At 68.5% G+C, this 15,937-nt stretch overlaps 3 protein-coding genes across 7 annotated transcripts; 2 read left to right on the top strand and 1 right to left on the bottom strand.

Moving 5' to 3' along the window:
• Positions 1-4,596: 4,596 nt before the first annotated feature.
• Positions 4,597-7,874, top strand: LOC309597494 (uncharacterized protein; the record flags this gene model as incomplete). The annotated part of the gene is made up of 7 exons (XM_082326946.1): positions 4,597-4,726; positions 4,939-5,022; positions 5,777-5,865; positions 6,219-6,404; positions 6,594-6,731; positions 6,918-7,110; positions 7,537-7,874. The coding sequence occupies exons 1-7, from the start codon at positions 4,660-4,662 to the stop codon at positions 7,872-7,874; spliced, it is 1,095 nt and encodes a 364-aa protein (XP_082183072.1). The 5' UTR covers positions 4,597-4,659.
• A 1,057-nt stretch (positions 7,875-8,931) lies between these two features.
• AFMID (arylformamidase) lies at positions 8,932-12,301 on the bottom strand. 5 transcript variants are annotated; one of them, XM_082326394.1, is made up of 11 exons: positions 12,158-12,301; positions 11,949-12,039; positions 11,720-11,824; positions 11,600-11,648; positions 11,352-11,437; positions 11,206-11,278; positions 10,725-10,822; positions 10,322-10,400; positions 9,885-10,020; positions 9,535-9,639; positions 8,932-9,353 (listed from the first exon to the last, which is right to left on the bottom strand). In XM_082326394.1, exons 1-11 carry the CDS (start codon positions 12,185-12,187, stop codon positions 9,324-9,326), a joined length of 882 nt encoding a protein of 293 aa, XP_082182520.1. In that variant the 5' UTR covers positions 12,188-12,301; the 3' UTR covers positions 8,932-9,323. The 5 variants fall into 5 exon arrangements, 4 of the variants coding, with proteins under 4 accessions (XP_082182520.1, XP_082182519.1, XP_082182517.1 ...); XM_082326393.1 differs by lacking the exons at positions 8,932-9,353; positions 9,535-9,639 and having other exon boundaries at positions 9,707-10,020; XR_014229700.1 differs by lacking the exons at positions 8,932-9,353; positions 9,535-9,639 and having other exon boundaries at positions 9,896-10,020; positions 10,725-11,278.
• A 426-nt stretch (positions 12,302-12,727) lies between these two features.
• On the top strand, positions 12,728-15,454 carry TK1 (thymidine kinase 1; the record flags this gene model as incomplete). Its single annotated transcript, XM_082327094.1, has 7 exons — positions 12,728-12,793; positions 13,447-13,478; positions 13,551-13,664; positions 13,747-13,840; positions 14,178-14,267; positions 14,356-14,475; positions 14,596-15,454. 7 exons carry the CDS (start codon positions 12,728-12,730, stop codon positions 14,752-14,754), a joined length of 675 nt encoding a protein of 224 aa, XP_082183220.1. The 3' UTR covers positions 14,755-15,454.
• Between the last annotated feature and the right edge of the window lie 483 nt (positions 15,455-15,937).

The following is a 15,937-nucleotide window of genomic DNA, read 5'->3' as shown; positions in this document are numbered from 1 at the left end:
TCGGGGGTCCCTTCCCACGGCACGGCCGGATCACGCCTGGGCAAGACGTGGGCGCAAAGGCTGCCCGGGGCCGGGGTCCGTGTCAGCCCTCTCCCGCCCACCTCCCCCGTGCCCGGCGGGTCGGGCTGCTCCAGCACGGCCGTCCTGCTGCGCCCCGGGCCCCCCCGGCTTCCCCGGGGAGCGGGGGCATCGCTGACCCGGCCCGGGCAGCCAGAGCCCCCTGCGCGGCTCCGCGGGGCGCCCGGCCCCGGAACCGGTGCCACCGGCCGGGGCAACGCGGGGGACCCCGGGCGGCCGCGGGGCCGGGCCGGGAAGGGTTAAGGGCGGCCGGCGCCCCCCCGGCGGCCGAGGGGCGGGCCTGTCGGGAAGCCGGGATTTCTGCGGTGGTTTTACTGGAAAAGTTGTTGCCGGCGGAGGGAGGGGTCACCCGAGCAGTCCCGGCAGGTTGGGGACGGGGGGGACCGGCCGGCACCGCACCTCCCGCCAGCTCCGCTCCGCTCCGCTCCGCTCCCGCCGTCCGGCCGCAGCCCCGGGGGCCGGCAGCATCCACCGGGCTCCGGCTCGGGGCTCCGGCCGTTCCGCCGGCCCAGGCGGGGCTCGCTGCCTGCTCCGCTGCCCGCGCTGCCGGGACGCGGCGCACGGACACCCCGGCTGCTCGCCGGGGGCCTCCCCGGCACCCCCGGTGCGGGCCCTGCCCATGGCTCCCGCAACCGGGGCAAGGACGCCCCCGGCCAGCCCGGGGACGAGGGACGCTGCCCGGCCGGGGGCTCTGCCCACCGTGTCTGGTGCTGGTGCCCATGGGGAAAAACCAGCCCTGGCCCACGGCGACAGCAATCGCAGCCGAACCTTGCTCCACACGGGCCAGCCCCGCCAGCCCTGCTCCAGGCAGTCCCACCGGGACGGGGCAGCGGTGCCCACCGGGTGCATCCCAACGGCGCCGTTGAGGGTTGGTTGTGGGCTCAGGCTCGTTTGGACCCCGTGTATGCAAGCAGCTGCTGACACGCACCCCAAGGAGCCCGGGCCCATCACGCCGATGGTGCCATTACACTGGGACAGCGGCGGGCTGGGGCTGGCGGAGATGGCAGCACCCGTCCCTCAGCGCCGCCTCCACCCCCAGCGTGGCCTGGCACTGGCCACGGCATGGCACGGCATGCTGGAGGCCTGGCTGTGCCCCTGGCAGGCTGAGCCAGGAGCTCAGCACGTCCCAGCGCTTCCAGGCATCACTCCACAGTTCCCGACAGTAGGAAATCACTTGGCTCCGCAGCTCCTACCCCTCCAGGGATGATTGATGGTGGCTCCCCCCTGCCCGGGGTGGGAGTGAGGCCCTCCAGGACGGCCAGCCTCAGCCAGCAGGACGAGCTATGGCAGCCCGCAGCGCAGGCAGTGCAGCTGCGGAGCCAAGGCAGCCCAGGAGGAAAACACCCTTGAGCTCATGGCGAGCACTTCGGCGTCGCCGCAGGCCCTGTGGCCAGCCCCAGTCACCCAGCACAAGACGCCCATGACACCGCCTGCGCCACCGCTATTCCTGTGCCCGCAGTCCCCACCCGAACCGGCCCGCAGCCCGCCGGCTCTGCCGGGAGGCCAGGAGCAGAGCGCCGGCCGCCAGCCCCGTCCCTGGGGCAGCCATGTGTGCTGGGGGCAGGCGGCTCAGCCCCAGCCCGGTGATGGCCCAGGAGGAACAGCCATGCTAGCCTCCTGCCGCCCCGCAGCGCCTCCCGAGGCACCCGCAGAGGGGATGCATGTGGGGGCCCAGCCCCGTGGCCGAGGGGCCGGGACGTGCAGCCGGGCGAGCGGGCAGGGCCTGGCAGCAGCTGCTCGCAGGGCTGCCTGTGGGGCCAGGGGCAGGGGGAGCCCAGCCGGCTCCGGGAATCGCCCCGGCAGCTGCCAGGCCTGTGGCAGGGAGGGAGGGGGGAAACCCGATCCTCCCCGGCGGGACCTGGGCTCCGCTCCCCGGCCAGACCTCGGCTGCTAATTTTAGCCCTGGGGAGGCACCACTGGAGCATCAGCTCAGCCCACCGCGGCGGCACGTTCGGTGGGGTTGGGAGCCGCCGGCCAACGCTGGCAGGTGGCGGCTGCGGAAGCCACGACACAGCCCAGCCCTGGGCAAGCCCCCAGGCGAGCCCCTCCAGCCGCTGGCCGAGCCCCCGCCAAGCCGCCAGCCAGGCGCCGGCGCTGCCCTCCTGCTGCCCACACGCCTGCGGCCTTGGCTTGGCCAGCCCCACATATGGCCACGAGCCCTCCCACGGACCCCGGTGCTGGCCCCACCGAGCCCCCACCAAGGCCCTGCTGGGTGCCACATGGTTGGGGGGCTCGCTGGGTGCCGGTGGCCGGGGGAGACCACCCCTGAGGCGGGTCCCAGCCCACAGCCCCGGGGGAAAGGCCCTGGGGGGGGGCTGGCAGGACGCGGGGATCCACGGAGCAGGCCCTGCCACGCTGCAAGGTCATGCGAAGGATGTGGCTGCCTCCCAGCGGAGGAGCTCCCTGCGTGGCTGCGGACCCCAGGCCCTGCCCGGGCTGGTGGTGGGGGCTGCGCAGCGCAGAGCCCTGATCCAGCCCCCTCGGGTCTCCCAAACCAGCGCTTGCAGGTGCCGAGATGACCGGCGTGGCCAGGATGGGTGCTCTCCCCACGCTGGGCACAGTGCTGCAGCTGGCCCAGTGGCCCCGTGGGGCACCCCAGGGCCACCTGGCCACCCCCACCGGGAGCAGCGGACAGGCGAGCAGCTGGGGAGGCCCCAGCCCAGGGATGCTCCAGCCAGCCGGCCCTTCCCGAGGGAGCAGAGAGCGGCTCCGGAGCCTGCCCTGCCCCAGGGCAGCTGCCCCAGACACGGTGGGGTCCCCAGCCCAGGGCCCCACAGCTGCACTTCCCCACCAGCCCTTCACCTGCGGCGTGACCGGCTGGGCTGCCCAGCGCTTACTGGAAGAGGAAGCTGCTGGGAAGGCAGCGCGTGCAGTGGGGCAGGTTTGGGGAGGAGAGGCTCGGCTCAGCAGCCGGCAGAGCTCGGCTGTCCATGCTCCCAGGTCCAGGGCCAGTAACGGGAAGCGTCTGCTCTCAGTGACGGTAAATCAGATCGGGGAGATTAGAGGCCTTTTTGCCTAATCATGAGCAGCTTGAAGTTGGAGGACAAGTTCCTGGAACAAAGAGGAAATGGAGGCAGTAAATAAAGAAAAACTGTTAACATGTGGCCCTGCGTGTGAAAAACGTCTCCATGAAGGACTGTTTATGGCTCACTCATCTGCGGGGCTGACAGCGCGGGCTGCGGTGGGAGGTGGCGATGAGGCCCCGCGTGCAGGGGCGCAGGCGGGGCGGCGGGCGTGCGGGCAGCCCGCTGGGACAGCTGTGGGGGGCTCTCGGACGGGGGGGAGGGCTAGGGGGGCTGGGGCCGTGTGGTGGCACATGGCGGAGGGAGGAGGAAGGCAGCAGCGTAGCAGGGGCCATGGCGCAGGCAGCTGGACCAGCGATGTCAGGGAGGCTGCGTGCACGGGGAGGCAGCGGCACGGCACATGCGAGGGGACGGGCAGCGGGCAGGCAGGGGCTGGGCAGCATGTGGCCCCCAAGGGGAAGGGGGGCACCCGAATGCACCTGCCCCACTGCTTCCCCCGCAAGTGCCAGGAGAGGTGCTGAGTGCTGCAGAGCTGTGCTGTGCCCCCCGCCTGCAGCATGAGGGGGACACAGCCCAGGCTCTCCCAGCAGAGCCCAGTGTCCCATGGAGCATCACCAGCCTCCAGCTGGTCCAGCCCAACGGGGGGAAGGCGGGGGGTCTCACTCCTGCGCCAGGCACGTGCTCCCCTGCTCCGGGGGCAGAGGGGATTTCTGCCAGGAGCCAGATGCCGGCGGGTCCCCTCTCCGGTGCAGGCAGAGAGATCCGCCACCAGCGCTGCTGCAGTACGTGCCTGCCCGCGGTGCCACAGGACAGCGTGTCAGCTGTTTCCAGGGCAGACGCAGCCAGAAGCCAGAGCCGATTCCCAGCAGCAAGGTCACCCCCGCGCCATCCCCGCTGGCAGCGGGAGCAGCGTGGCGGGAGCCATGGCGGTTCAGCACGGGTTCAATAGGCCTGCGGAAAGACTCGCGGACCTGTGCGGAGCCACGGCCAAGCGGGCGCCCGTGGCCTCGTGCCGGTGCTCCCTCCAGCAGGACACCGGGGACGGGCGCTCCCGGCAAAGCGAGGGGCCACGGCAGAGCCGGGGGCAGCACCCACCCGTGTCCCCCACCCCTCCGCCTGCCCCCGCACCGTGGCTCGGGGGTGCAGCCGGCACAGGGCAGAGGCCGGGCAGAGGCGAGGGATGGAGGGATGGGGAGGGTCTGCAGGGGCCGCGCTGCGGGGACAGCCCCGGGACGGTGCCCAGGCAGCAGCCGTTGCCCCGTATCCCGCCGTCCCCGCGGGTCGTGCAGCCCACGGCCGCGGGTCCCAGCCCCTCCCGCCACGGGGGCCGGGGCCACGGGCGATCCCGCCCCCGCCCGCGTACGCGCCCGGGAGCCCTTGCGGCGGGGCGGGCCCGGCGATGCTGGCGGCGCGGGGCGCGGGCGCGGCGCTGCGGCGGGGCCGGTTGCTGACGGCGGGGGCCGGGGCGGTGCAGCCGAGGGCCCCCCCCCGCCCCGTTGGGCCCCCGCCGCACGTCGTGGACCTGCGGAGCGACACGGTGACCCGGCCCTGCGCGGGGATGCGCCGCGCCATGGCCCGCGCCGTGGTGGGCGACGACGACTACGGGGAGGACCCGGCGGTCAACGGTGGGCGGCGGGGACGGGACCCCCCACCCCGCCCCCGGTGGGGTCCCTGCCTGCAGCTCCCCCAGCCCAGGGGCAGCCGGGATGGGGAGCCCAGAGGGGGCTGGGGGTGGGAGCCTGGACCTGTGGGGTTCCCGACCCCCCCCCCCCGTGCCCGCCCAGGGCCAGCAGACGCCCCCCCCTCCCCAGGACCCCTGTGCTTCTTGCCCCTGCAGAGCTGCAGCGCCTGGCCGCAGGGATCCTGGGGATGGAGGAGGCTCTTTTTGTGCCCACGGCCACGATGGCGAACCTCATCGCCGGTGAGTGCCCGGGGCTGCACCCAGCCCTCCTTCCCCGCGCCCCGGGGTGGCCAGGTCACAAACCGAGGGGCAGGTTTGTGCCCCCATCCCATGGAGGGTGTGGAGGGCAAGAACAGCCCTGCTCCTCCCCGGGGTCCCAAGGAGAGCCCCACTTCTGCTCAGGAAGCTGCCCGGACGGCTGCAGGCTGCATCTGACCTGGCTGCATCTCCTCACCCCTTCCTCGGCCCACTCCACCTCAAATCTGCAGCAGCATGACCCCGCTCGGACCCCGGAGCTGCTCCCTGCTGCTGCTGAGCAAACCCCCGTTGGGTCTGCTCGTCCCCGTCCCGTGCTTGGCCTCCACTCTGCTCCGTTAACCTTTACCCGGTTTGCTTTCCTGCCCTCCTGTGAGCGGGGCTCTGCTGTGCGCTGCGTCGGAGCATGGGCCCCGCTCCAGCCCCTGCCATGTGCATGCACCAGGGAGGGGAGGCTGTGCCCCCCAGCTGCTCCCCCACCTCCAGCTGCTGCGGGCAGCCCCGGTCCCACAGCCCCAGCACCTCCGGGGACAGGGTGGGCGCCCTGTGCCTGCAGGAGGCCGTGCTGCTGTGGCACCGCTGTGCTGCGTGCCCAGCCCTCGCACGCCGGAGCCCCACAAACCACCAGAGCGCAGGCAGCCCGCGGGCACCCCGGCTGAGCCTGCCTGTCCTCCGGCACGCGCTGCCCGCTGGGTGCTGCCCGCGGTGCCCCCTCCCTCACGGCCCCTCTCCCTCCCAGTGATGTGCCACTGCCAGCGCAGGGGGGCTCAGCTGCTCCTGGGCCGGGACGCCCACCTGCACCTCTACGAGCACGGCGGGGCCGCGCAGGTGGGTGCTGCGGATGGACAGACGGACGGACGGGCTGCGGCCCGGGCTGGCGGGGCACGGCGGGCCCGGTGACACTGGCGGCGCAGGCAGGGGCAGGAGGGCGGCTTGCTGCTGCCCTCCTCTGGCTGCCGGGGCCGGGCTGGGCGAAGGATGCCGTGCTGGGCTGAGGCAGCAGCATCACCCGGATCGCCCCGAGCCACAGCCTGGGGCACGAGTGGGGGCTGCGCACACCCGGCACAGGGCAGGAGGGGATGGAGGGGCAGAGGGCGGGGACCCCCGTGCACCGCCACCATCCCCCTATGCGCCATCATTGTCCCCCATCAGCTTTGCTCCCTGCCTTGCCCCGGGCACAGGTCGCTGGCGTCCACTCCCAGGCGCTGCCGGATCTGCCAGACGGCACCTTCGACCTGGACCAGCTGGAGCTGACCATCCGCGAGGCCCACGGCAGCCGGTACCACCCGCGCCCCGAGCTCATCTGCCTGGAGAACACGCATAGCTCGGCGGGGGGCCGGGCGCTGCCCCTCACCTACCTCCAGCAGGTAGGAGCCGGCAGCTGGCAGCAGCCCTGCCTGGGTGCACGCAGCTGGACGCAGCAGGACGGCACTGCAGGGGTGCCAGGGCCTTGCTGAGGAGCTCGGAGCGCAGCTCACATTGGTGCTGGCCGCCCCACCGGGCTCGGTGCCTCCAGGGGTCCTGCCCAGCCCAGCTCCTCTTCTGCCTCCCCCCAGGTCCGGGGGCTCGCTGACCGCTATGGGCTGCGGGTGCACATGGATGGAGCACGGCTGATGAATGCAGCGGTGGCCCAGGACGTGGAGCCGGCTCAGATCACCCAGCACTGCGACTCTGTGACCCTCTGCTTCTCCAAGGTGTGCTCGTGTGGGGAGGGTGTCCCCGGGGCCAGATGGGTCCAGCACAAGCTGGGGCCTCGCCCTTGTTTGGGGGTATGGGGCTGAGCGCCCAGCTTGCAGGCTGGGGCATCCCTGGGTGCATCCCTGGGAGGGGTACGGGCAGCCCCCCAGGGCAGCTCGGGTCACCCCTCTGTGGCTCCGCAGGGCCTGGGCGCCCCGGCCGGCGCGGTGCTGGCTGGATGCAGGGAATTTGTCGCTGAGGCCTGGCGCGTGCGGAAGCTGCTGGGCGGGGGGATGCGGCAGGCAGGCGTGCTGGCAGCCGCTGCCCGCCTCGGGCTGGAGCACGCGGAGGCGACGCTGCGCAGAGACCACGACAATGCCCGACGCTTTGCTGAAGGTATCTTGGGGTCCCTCGGCACGCCGGGAGGTACAGGTGCCTCCAGCCTGACATCGCTGCGGCACAGCCGGGTCCTGCCCTGCCTGACAGCTTGGTGTGGGCCCAGCCTTGTCCCCTGCTGCCGGCTGGGCTCACCGCACCCAGCACTGCCGGGGGTAACAGCGGTGCAGGCACCTTCCCTGGGCAGCCGTGCTGGATCTCCAGCCAGGCAAGGATGCCGCTGGGGTCCCTGCCTGGCTTGGAGTGCCGGGATGATGCCATGCCTGTCCCCATGGTGCCCACAGTGGCCCTGGTGCTGCACAGCAGGGAGGGCAAAGGGCCCCTCCTTCAGCTGGGACCTGGGGCCGGGCTTGGGCAGCGCTGCAGCCTCCTCTCCCGGGAAGCCGGGTACCGGGCTCGCAGCCTACCACCCCTGCCTCCTCCCAGGTATCCAGGAGCTGAACTCACCCCTCTGCTCTGTCAACCTCGCAGCAGTGGAGACAAACATCGTGATGGTGAGCGTCAGGGGGGGCTGGCCGTCCCCCGCAGAGCTCTGCGAGCACCTGCAGGCAGTGAGCGAGGAGGAGTTGGCCGAGACCGGCCAGGCTGTCAGCGTCCTGGTGTTCCCCTGGTCGGCACGCACCGTGCGTGCCGTCTGGCACCGCGATGTCTCAGCCCATGACACTGAGCTCGCAAAGAACAAGCTGGAGTTTGTGGCCAGGAAATGCCAGGAGAAGCTGGCCCTGGGACTGCGCCCAACTCCTCCGAGCGTGGGGGGAGCCTGAGCATCCTCCCAGCCCCAGCCCGGGGGCAGCCGCCTTCCCCTGGCTGCTGCAGGCAGGCTTGGGCGGCTGTTCCAGCCCTGTCCTGGCAGCCAGCAGCAAAGGGGCTGGGACCAGCCACAGCGTGCTCCAGGCATGTTCCCAACCAGCTACGGCACAGCATCCACCCCTGCGTGCAGCCCTGCAAACCAGCATGAGCTCAGCCCCGGGGAGACCCCAGCCCACCGCCCCAGTGGGAGCACCAGCCCTCCCAGGAGGGATTGCCTTCACAGACATGCCCCGAGGGACAGAGGGGAGCCCACATCTCACGCTGTCACCCAGACCCCTCCGAGGCAGTGTTCCCGTCTTGCTAGTCACCCAGCAAACATCCTCAGAGCACCCTCTAGTCCTCTACAGAAGCTCTGCTTCTGTAACTCAAGTCCTGCAGACAGCACCCAAAAGCAGAGCCAGACACCCCCCGCCCCAAAGGCCACACGCTGTGTCTGGCCCATGTGCACTGCACGTGTGCAAGGACACTGCAGCAGGGAGACAGACCCCGAGGGATGGTCAGGGCACAAAATAAATGTGTTCTGGCAGCGCTGTGGCTGCGCAGGATGTTTTCTCCCAAGCGTGCTCCTCCCCTGAACATGCAGCAGGGACATCGTCGCAGCCCAGAGGTCCTCATTGAGGGACAAGTGCTCCTGAGGATGCGGAAGCATCTCACAAGTTGGTATCTGGCCAGGACTGGCCCAGCCTGGCTGAGGCAGCTCCCCAGTGTGCTGCTCCATCACCCCCATCCCCAAAGGCTTGTGTTACCCCAGTCCCATAGCTTCCCAGCAGCTGCAGGCAGGCTCTCCGGGCTTCCCTGCCTGCTCAGCCTGTCGCTTTCTGGGTTGGACTTTGCCTGTGCAGAGAGCGGGGCCGGGCTCAGTGGTGTGCTTCCCAACGCCGGCATGGAAGAGCCCAGCTGCAGGACGGGAGCTCCGTGCTGGGAGAGGAGATTCTGCAGCAGCCACATCTAGTGTGTACTCACTGGCTCGGCGCAGCCCCAGCTCCCCAGGAAGCAGAGTTACACCCAGGCAGCAGTTATTCCTATTTTATTTTGTATTGGCAATAAGCAGTTTAAAGGAAATCAACGGAACAAACTTCATCACCTGGTTGTCCAGGCGGAGCCCTGCAGGCCTGCCAGCCCCATGCACTCCAGACAGGCAGAAACACTCCTGCAAGGGAATGCCAGCCCAGGCGAGAATCGGCGATAACTGGTGCTCCCCTGCTCCGAGCCCCCCTGCCTGGCTGCAGGCTGGAAGGAGCGGAGGGGGCACAGAGGGTGTCCAGAAGCAGCAGGCGCCCTGTGCTGCAGGAGGAGACCCAGCGGGCTGGAGCGAGGAGGGCAGCAGGGCAGGGTGCACGCAGGCTGCCTGTCACCGCCACGCAGGGCTGTGTTTCCCATCTCAGTTTGCTCCTCACGTGCCATCAAGTTCTTGAAATCATGTTCAGAATTACCTGGGATGAGGAAGCGACCCTGTGAGCAGTGCCTGACCATGCTCCTTCACTCCTGGAGATGACAGCCAGCCCCAAAGCTGCAGCCCCGCACTCGCCCCGGTACGCAGGGACAGCTCGTCTGGCACAGCCCTCCTGGGCTGCTGATCTTAGAGGGATGGGAGGACGGGAGCTCTTCCCCTACCTGAGTGAGGACATAGCTCTCCTCCGACAGCTTCTCAATGATGTCAAAATGATCCACGCCGGCGAGATCCAGCAGGGAGACGGACCAGCCAGCTGCACGCAGGGCCTGCAGAGAGAGCGGTGCTGGCAGGAGGGACCCTGACACCCATCCACCCCAGACGGGGCAGCAGGAATGACGGCTCAGCAAGGATTAGCATCCTCCCCTGAGCCGCTGTCGTCTTCAACAGCAGCCATTGCCACAGCAGCAGAAACACGGCTCTGATACGGCACACGAGCTCTTCGTCCCAGCTTAGCAGGTCTGAGTGGGCCAGCTGGAGCAGCATTGCCGCGGAGCCGCTGCCCAGAGCTCACCTGGCCGTACTCCTGCGACTGCCTGCGAAACTCCGGGGAGTCATGCTGGGCCACAGCCACCAGCACCTCACAGGCTGCAGCCGCAGGCGCTGCTGGGGCGACGCACAGCATGGGGCTGTTCCTCTGGGCGACCTCCCTGGAGGAGACACCGTGGTGGCAGCTGACGTAGCCCCTCGCTCGGAGAGGGGGTCTTTGCCTGCAGAGCACCCGTGTCCTCGGCTGGGCGCACCAGCCCGGCGGAGGGCGCAGGGCCTGTGCCCGGCTCAGGCGCAGAGGCAGCCGATGCCCCGCTGCGCAGGCAGGCTGTGCGGGCAGGGGCAGAGCAGGCTGCAGAACCGCTGGCATTTGCCCACAGGCTGCGCTGGCCAAAGCCATGCGTGTGCCACAGCCTGCCCGTGCCCTTTCCCAGTCGCTGTCCCCACAGCGTGCGGCCTCACCGGCTCATCTTCAGCGCATCGTTCACGTAGGTGTGCAGGATGGGCTCCAGGTCGTACACGCCGCTCACCAGCACGGCTCCTGGAGGCAGAGGCGTCAGTGGGTGAGGGGCCCTGCAGCTCGGGCCGCTCTCACAGCCCTGCGCATGGGAACTCTCCGTGAGCCCACGTCCCCAGGCCTCAGTGAGCGGCGGGCGGCCACAGGACACGCACACCCCCAGGGAAAGCCTGTCCAGGAGCCCAGAGTCCTGCACTCCCAGCGCCTATGGACTGCAGTCAGCTGGGGCAACTCATCTCCCTCGGCTCTACAGCCCCCAGAGCCCTGTACGGGCAGCAGAAACGGCCTCATCCCGGGTGCAGACACCAGTTCACCTTCAGCCCCCACGCCCGGACATGGCGGTGCTACCTTTGATATCTGGCACCACTCCGTATTCCGTCCAGTCCGTGGACAACACCATGGCTGCCAAGTGGGCCCCTGCCGAGTGTCCACACAGGTAAACACCTCTGGAGAGAGGGAGCCGTGAGCCAGTGCAGGGAGCGACAGCGCGGCGCCTGCTGCCTCGGGACGCCCCGCTCCGTGCGGAGGAGGTGGCACAGCCGCCAACGCCACAGCCCAAACGCGGCAGCTCGGACACGTTTCCCAGTCCATCAACTGACACCTCGCGCAGTGACAAGGGAGCATGGCCACGGGTGTTGCCCAGCGCTTGGACCAAGGCATTGAAGCTTTTGTCACAGCACAGGGCTCGTTTGTCCCCTCCTGTTGCTGCCACAGCCACCCCCATGCACCAAACCACCCAGGGAGTGTCGTGGGTGCGTTTTGCCTCGAAGGCCCGACAGCGGACATAGCGGTGGGGCGGAGGGAACCCCAGGAGCTGCACGCGGCCCACCTGATCCCGGAGAACCGCTCCACCAGGAAAGCGAGGCTGCGCCGCACCTGCAGCACCATGGCGTCCATGTGGCCTGGGCAGAGAGCGGAGTCGGGAGGGCGCCGGGCCAACGCGGGCAGCCGCAGCCTTCGCTGGGCAGCACCTACCTTTGGGGGCTGTGTCGTACCCCACCGCCACCACCGCCACGCCACGCGACACCAGCGGAGGGGCTGCGAATCCCGACTCGTCTTTACTGGGGAGCAAAGAGCAGCTGGGCTGCGGGGGCTGGCGTCTCTGGGGTCCGATCAGACCCAGAGTACCCAGAATGAATCCGGGTGTCACAAGAAGGGAGGCGGCAAAAGCGGGCTGGGGGGCTCCCTTCCCAAGGGATCGCCTCACCGACAGCCCACCTCACCTCAGGCACTGCCAGTATCCGCCATGGATGTAGACCAGGACTGGGAAGGCTGCACGGCACAGCCCGGGGTGAGCGGGGGGCACGGCCCCCGCTCGCCCCCGCCGCCTGCCCATCACCTACTTCCAGAAGGGTCGGTGGGAAAATAAATGTCCAGCTTCTCCCCCTCCCCGTCGCCGTAGGGGATGTGCAGCGAGGTCTGCGCGCCGGCCCGGGCCCGCTGGGTTCCTGCGGGAGGACGGACACGGCGCCTGGGGCACGGCCCGCGGGGCCGGGGCACCCCGAGCGGCAGCCCCGCTCCCGGCGCCCCCAGCCCAGCCCTGCCCCGGGGCCGGGACCGGCGGCTCCTCACCTGCCGCCGTCGCCGCGAGGTGGGCCTGGATGACGGCGTCCCTGCCCAGGCGGGGGGACCACCGGCTGGGGGAGTACTGCTCCTCCAGCGCCTGCGGGGGAGGCACGGGGGCTGCGGCGCGGGGCAGCTCCGCCCGGCCGGCGGCACCGGGGCGGCGGGTGCCGGGCGAGGATCCTCGCCCCGCGCACCGCCCGCCCCGCGGGCCCTACCTCCGCGGGCATGTCCCGCCACCCCCCCATGCCGCGGCCGGTCCCGGTCCCGATCCCGATCCCGATCCCGATCCCGGTCCCGGTCCCGATCCCGATCCCGGTCCTGGTCCCGGTCCCTCCGCGGCGGCCCCGCGCCCCTCGCCCGCCCGGGGGCGGGGCCGGAGCCCGGGGGCGGGGCCGCCCCGCTCCCATTGGCCGCCCGGGGGGCGGGGACGGGGGCGGGGCACCGGGCGGGGCCGCCCCACTCCCATTGGCCGCCCGGGGGGCGGGACCGGGCCGGGGACACCGGGCAGGCTGACGGGACGATGACGTAGAGGCGTGCCGGCGGGCGGGCGGGCGCGCGGTGCACGCCGGGAAGGCGGGGCGGGCCCGGGCGCGGAGGCGCGGAGGGAAATAAGAATTTTCGCGCCTGTGCTCTCATTGGCCGGCGCGGCGGCTCGGCGGCGCCAGCCCTCCTCTGATTGGCCGGCGCGGCGGCGCGTGGGCATGAGGCCTCCCCGGATTGGCTGGCGCCGTTCCGTAGCGGAGAGGCGCGCGCGCGGGCTGTCTGTCCGTCCGTCCGGTGCAGCCATGAACTGCCTGACGGTGCCCGGCGTCCACCCCGGCTCGCCCAGCCGCCAGCGCGGGCAGATCCAGGTACGGGGCCGGGGCGACACCGATACCGGTGGCGGGTGGGCGCTCAGCGGCGTGGGGCCGGTACCGAGGGGGATGCGGAGGCTGGGCCGGTACCGGGGAGGGGGGGGGAATGCCCGGGCAATGGCGTGGGGCCGGTACCGAGGGGGATGCGGAGGCTGGGCCGGTACCGGGGAGGGGGGGGGAATGCCCGGGCAATGGCGTGGGGCCGGTACCGAGGGGGATGCGGAGGCTGGGCCGGTACCGGGGAGGGGGGGGGAATGCCCGGGCAATGGCGTGGCGCCGGTACCGAGGGGGATGCGGAGGCTGGGCCGGTACCGGGGAGGGGGGGGAATGCCCGGGCAATGGCGTGGCGCCGGTACCAAGGGGGATGCGGAGGCTGGGCCGGTACCGGGGAGGGGGGGGGGGGAATGCCCGGGCAATGGCGTGGCGCCGGTACCAAGGGGGATGCGGAGGCTGGGCCGGTACCGGGTGGGGGGGGGGAATGCCCGGGCAATGGCGTGGCCCGGGTGGCGTGGCGCTGCGGTGGGCCGAAACAGTACCGGGGGTGCCGGGGCTGGGCCGGGTGATGGCCAGGCCGGCGCCCGGGGGCTGCCGGCACGGTGCCCCCGCCAAGCTGCGCTCTCGCCCGCTGACCGTCGTGGTTCTGCCCCCAGGTGATCTTCGGACCCATGTTCTCCGGGAAGAGGTAGGCCCGGGGCGGATGGTGGGGCGGGGAGCGGGCCGGGGCCCGGGGCCCACTGACAGCCGTCTCTTGCAGCACAGAGCTCATGCGGCGGGTGCGGCGGTTCCAGCTCGCTCAGTACCAGTGCCTGCTGGTGAAGTACGCCAAGGACACGCGCTACTGCACCTCCGGCGTCTCCACGCACGACAGGTGAGTCCCTGGGGCAGCAGGAGCCGCCCCCGTGGGCCCAGCAGCTGGGCTCCCCAGCTCACCGCCTCGCCCTTCCCCGCAGGAACACCATGGAGGCCCTGCCAGCCTGCCTCCTCAAGGACGTGTACCAGGAGGCACTGGCCTCTGCGGTCATCGGCATTGATGAGGGCCAGTTCGTAAGTGCATGGCTGGGGCAGGTCCTGGGGAGCTCTGCAGGATGCAATCTTCAGAGCACCCTGTGCAGGAGAAGGTCTGAATCCTCTGCAGCAGGGGGTGGGAAGAAATACCCTAGGGCAGGTTGATCCTGCTGGACTATGCTTGTGTAGTCAAACCCTCCCCTTCCCTTAGGGCCTGCAGGCTGAGGACGGTGGGCCTGGAGTCCATTTCACAGATGGGCAACAGGGCTTTAATTTTTTTTTTTTGCCCTGTGCTGCTGTCTGGGCATGTGCTGCTGGATCCTGAGTGAAGCGTTGCCCCTTCTTCCTCCTGACGCTGTTTCTGTACCTCCTCTAGTTCCCAGACATTGTGGAGTTCTGCGAGATGATGGCCAATGCTGGGAAAACCGTCATTGTTGCCGCTCTTGATGGGACCTTCCAGAGAAAGGTAAAAGGCTCTGTTGTTTAGTATAGCAGCTGCTTTGGGATCCTTGTAGAACCCATCCAACAGAACTGCCCCTGCTGTCTTGGCACAGGCCTTCGGGAGCATCCTGAACCTGGTGCCGCTGGCAGAGAGTGTGGTGAAGCTGAACGCCGTATGCATGGAGTGCTACCGAGAAGCCTCCTACACAAAGAGGCTGGGAGCAGAGAGGGAGGTGAGTTCCCTCGGAACAGAAAGCACTTCAGTAGCTTCACCTGGCCAGTCCTGCTAGTCTAGAGGGATCTCCTCAGGGGAACCGGGCTCTGCAGAGTCACTCTCCCAATTTTCTTGCCAGGTTGAAGTGATTGGAGGAGCAGACAAGTACCACTCCGTCTGCCGAGCCTGCTACTTCCGCAAGCGGCCTCAGCAGCCTGGGTTGGAAAACAAGGAGAACGTGCCCATGGGGGTGAAGCAGCAGGACGTGGCTGCCTCCCGGAAGATCTTTGCTTCTTGACTGCTGGGCTCCCGCATGGGGAAAAACCAAGAGGAAGAAAGCTAAATGCTGCAGCTCCCAGACGCCAGATCTGTCTTCCTCTGCTTTTAGCAAAACTGTTAAGTGTCTTAGCTCTACCTGCCAAACCAAGCTGCTGTTCCTCTGCACCGAGCGCCAGGAAAGAGGAGGATCAACCGGACCTGATGCCGGGGGGAGCTGAAGCAGGAGCCTGACTAAAAGTGAGTTCCTTTCTCAGAACACGGAAAAAAGACAGGTGTAGTTACTGATGCTGCCACACAAACAGGTCCTGGAAAACTGCCACAGCAAGCCAGGCTGCAGGGCTTCTATCGCTCACCATAGTTCTGGCCTGCTCTCCTGGTCTTCTGCTTATGTTCAGACTGGCCCTGGTGACTGGTTCACTTGCCTGTGAACGCAACTGTTTCTTTATCTCTGGTGCATTCTTGCTAAATTCCAGGTTTCTTAAGACAATGTACAGTAACTTAGTATTTTAAACCCACTTCCTTTTTTGGCACAGTCTGAGGAGATAACCCGTTCCTTGTCGTAGAGCTGTGGCACAACTTTTCAACTGACACACGTAGCAGCAGCCTGGCCCTCAGCAGTCCCTTTCAACGATTGTGCCTGGCCTCTCCATTTGCCGTTACGCTCACTTGCTGTAACTGTCTTGAAAATTTTTGTTGAAACAGAAAAGGGGAGAAAGGAAGGCTTGACTTGACAGCCTGACAGTAGCCTCTTCCTAGCTTTTGAACTTTAAAAGGGCTAGTGGTAGTCTAGTAGTAGTCTGTGTATTAAGACAGAGTCTTCTTGGAAGAACTGGACTTCACTTCAGAAAGAGCCTCCTCTCCAAAATCGGGGTGGTTTTGCTCAGGTCCAAGCTTGGTGCTGCCACTTCAGTGCTCGGTTACCTGTGAAGGGTTTGGAGGCTCAGGACTTAATCTGTAAAGTTTTGGGCTACTATTTCTGTACAGATCCAGCTACTTGGAAAAAGGTCTCTGCTTTGAGTGGATGGTTCTTGACTCTAGTCATGTATCTCACTCCCTCCTGAGCCTTCCAAAAACTCTCAAGGCTGCTTCTTCCTCTGCTGTAAGTTGACTGAAGGATCCTCTTCCCCCTTTGCTTGACTTGGCTTCTGAAAGGGCTTTGGGTTTTTTTTTTTTCCTTACTCCTTGCAAAAGTGCTTTTCCCT

This window comes from Platalea leucorodia (genome assembly GCF_965183815.1).
Source record: "Platalea leucorodia genome assembly, chromosome: 14".
NCBI classification, from domain to species: domain Eukaryota; kingdom Metazoa; phylum Chordata; class Aves; order Pelecaniformes; family Threskiornithidae; genus Platalea; species Platalea leucorodia.
Note: the sequence above shows the minus strand (reverse complement) of the source record. Positions and strands in the feature narration are given on the sequence as shown.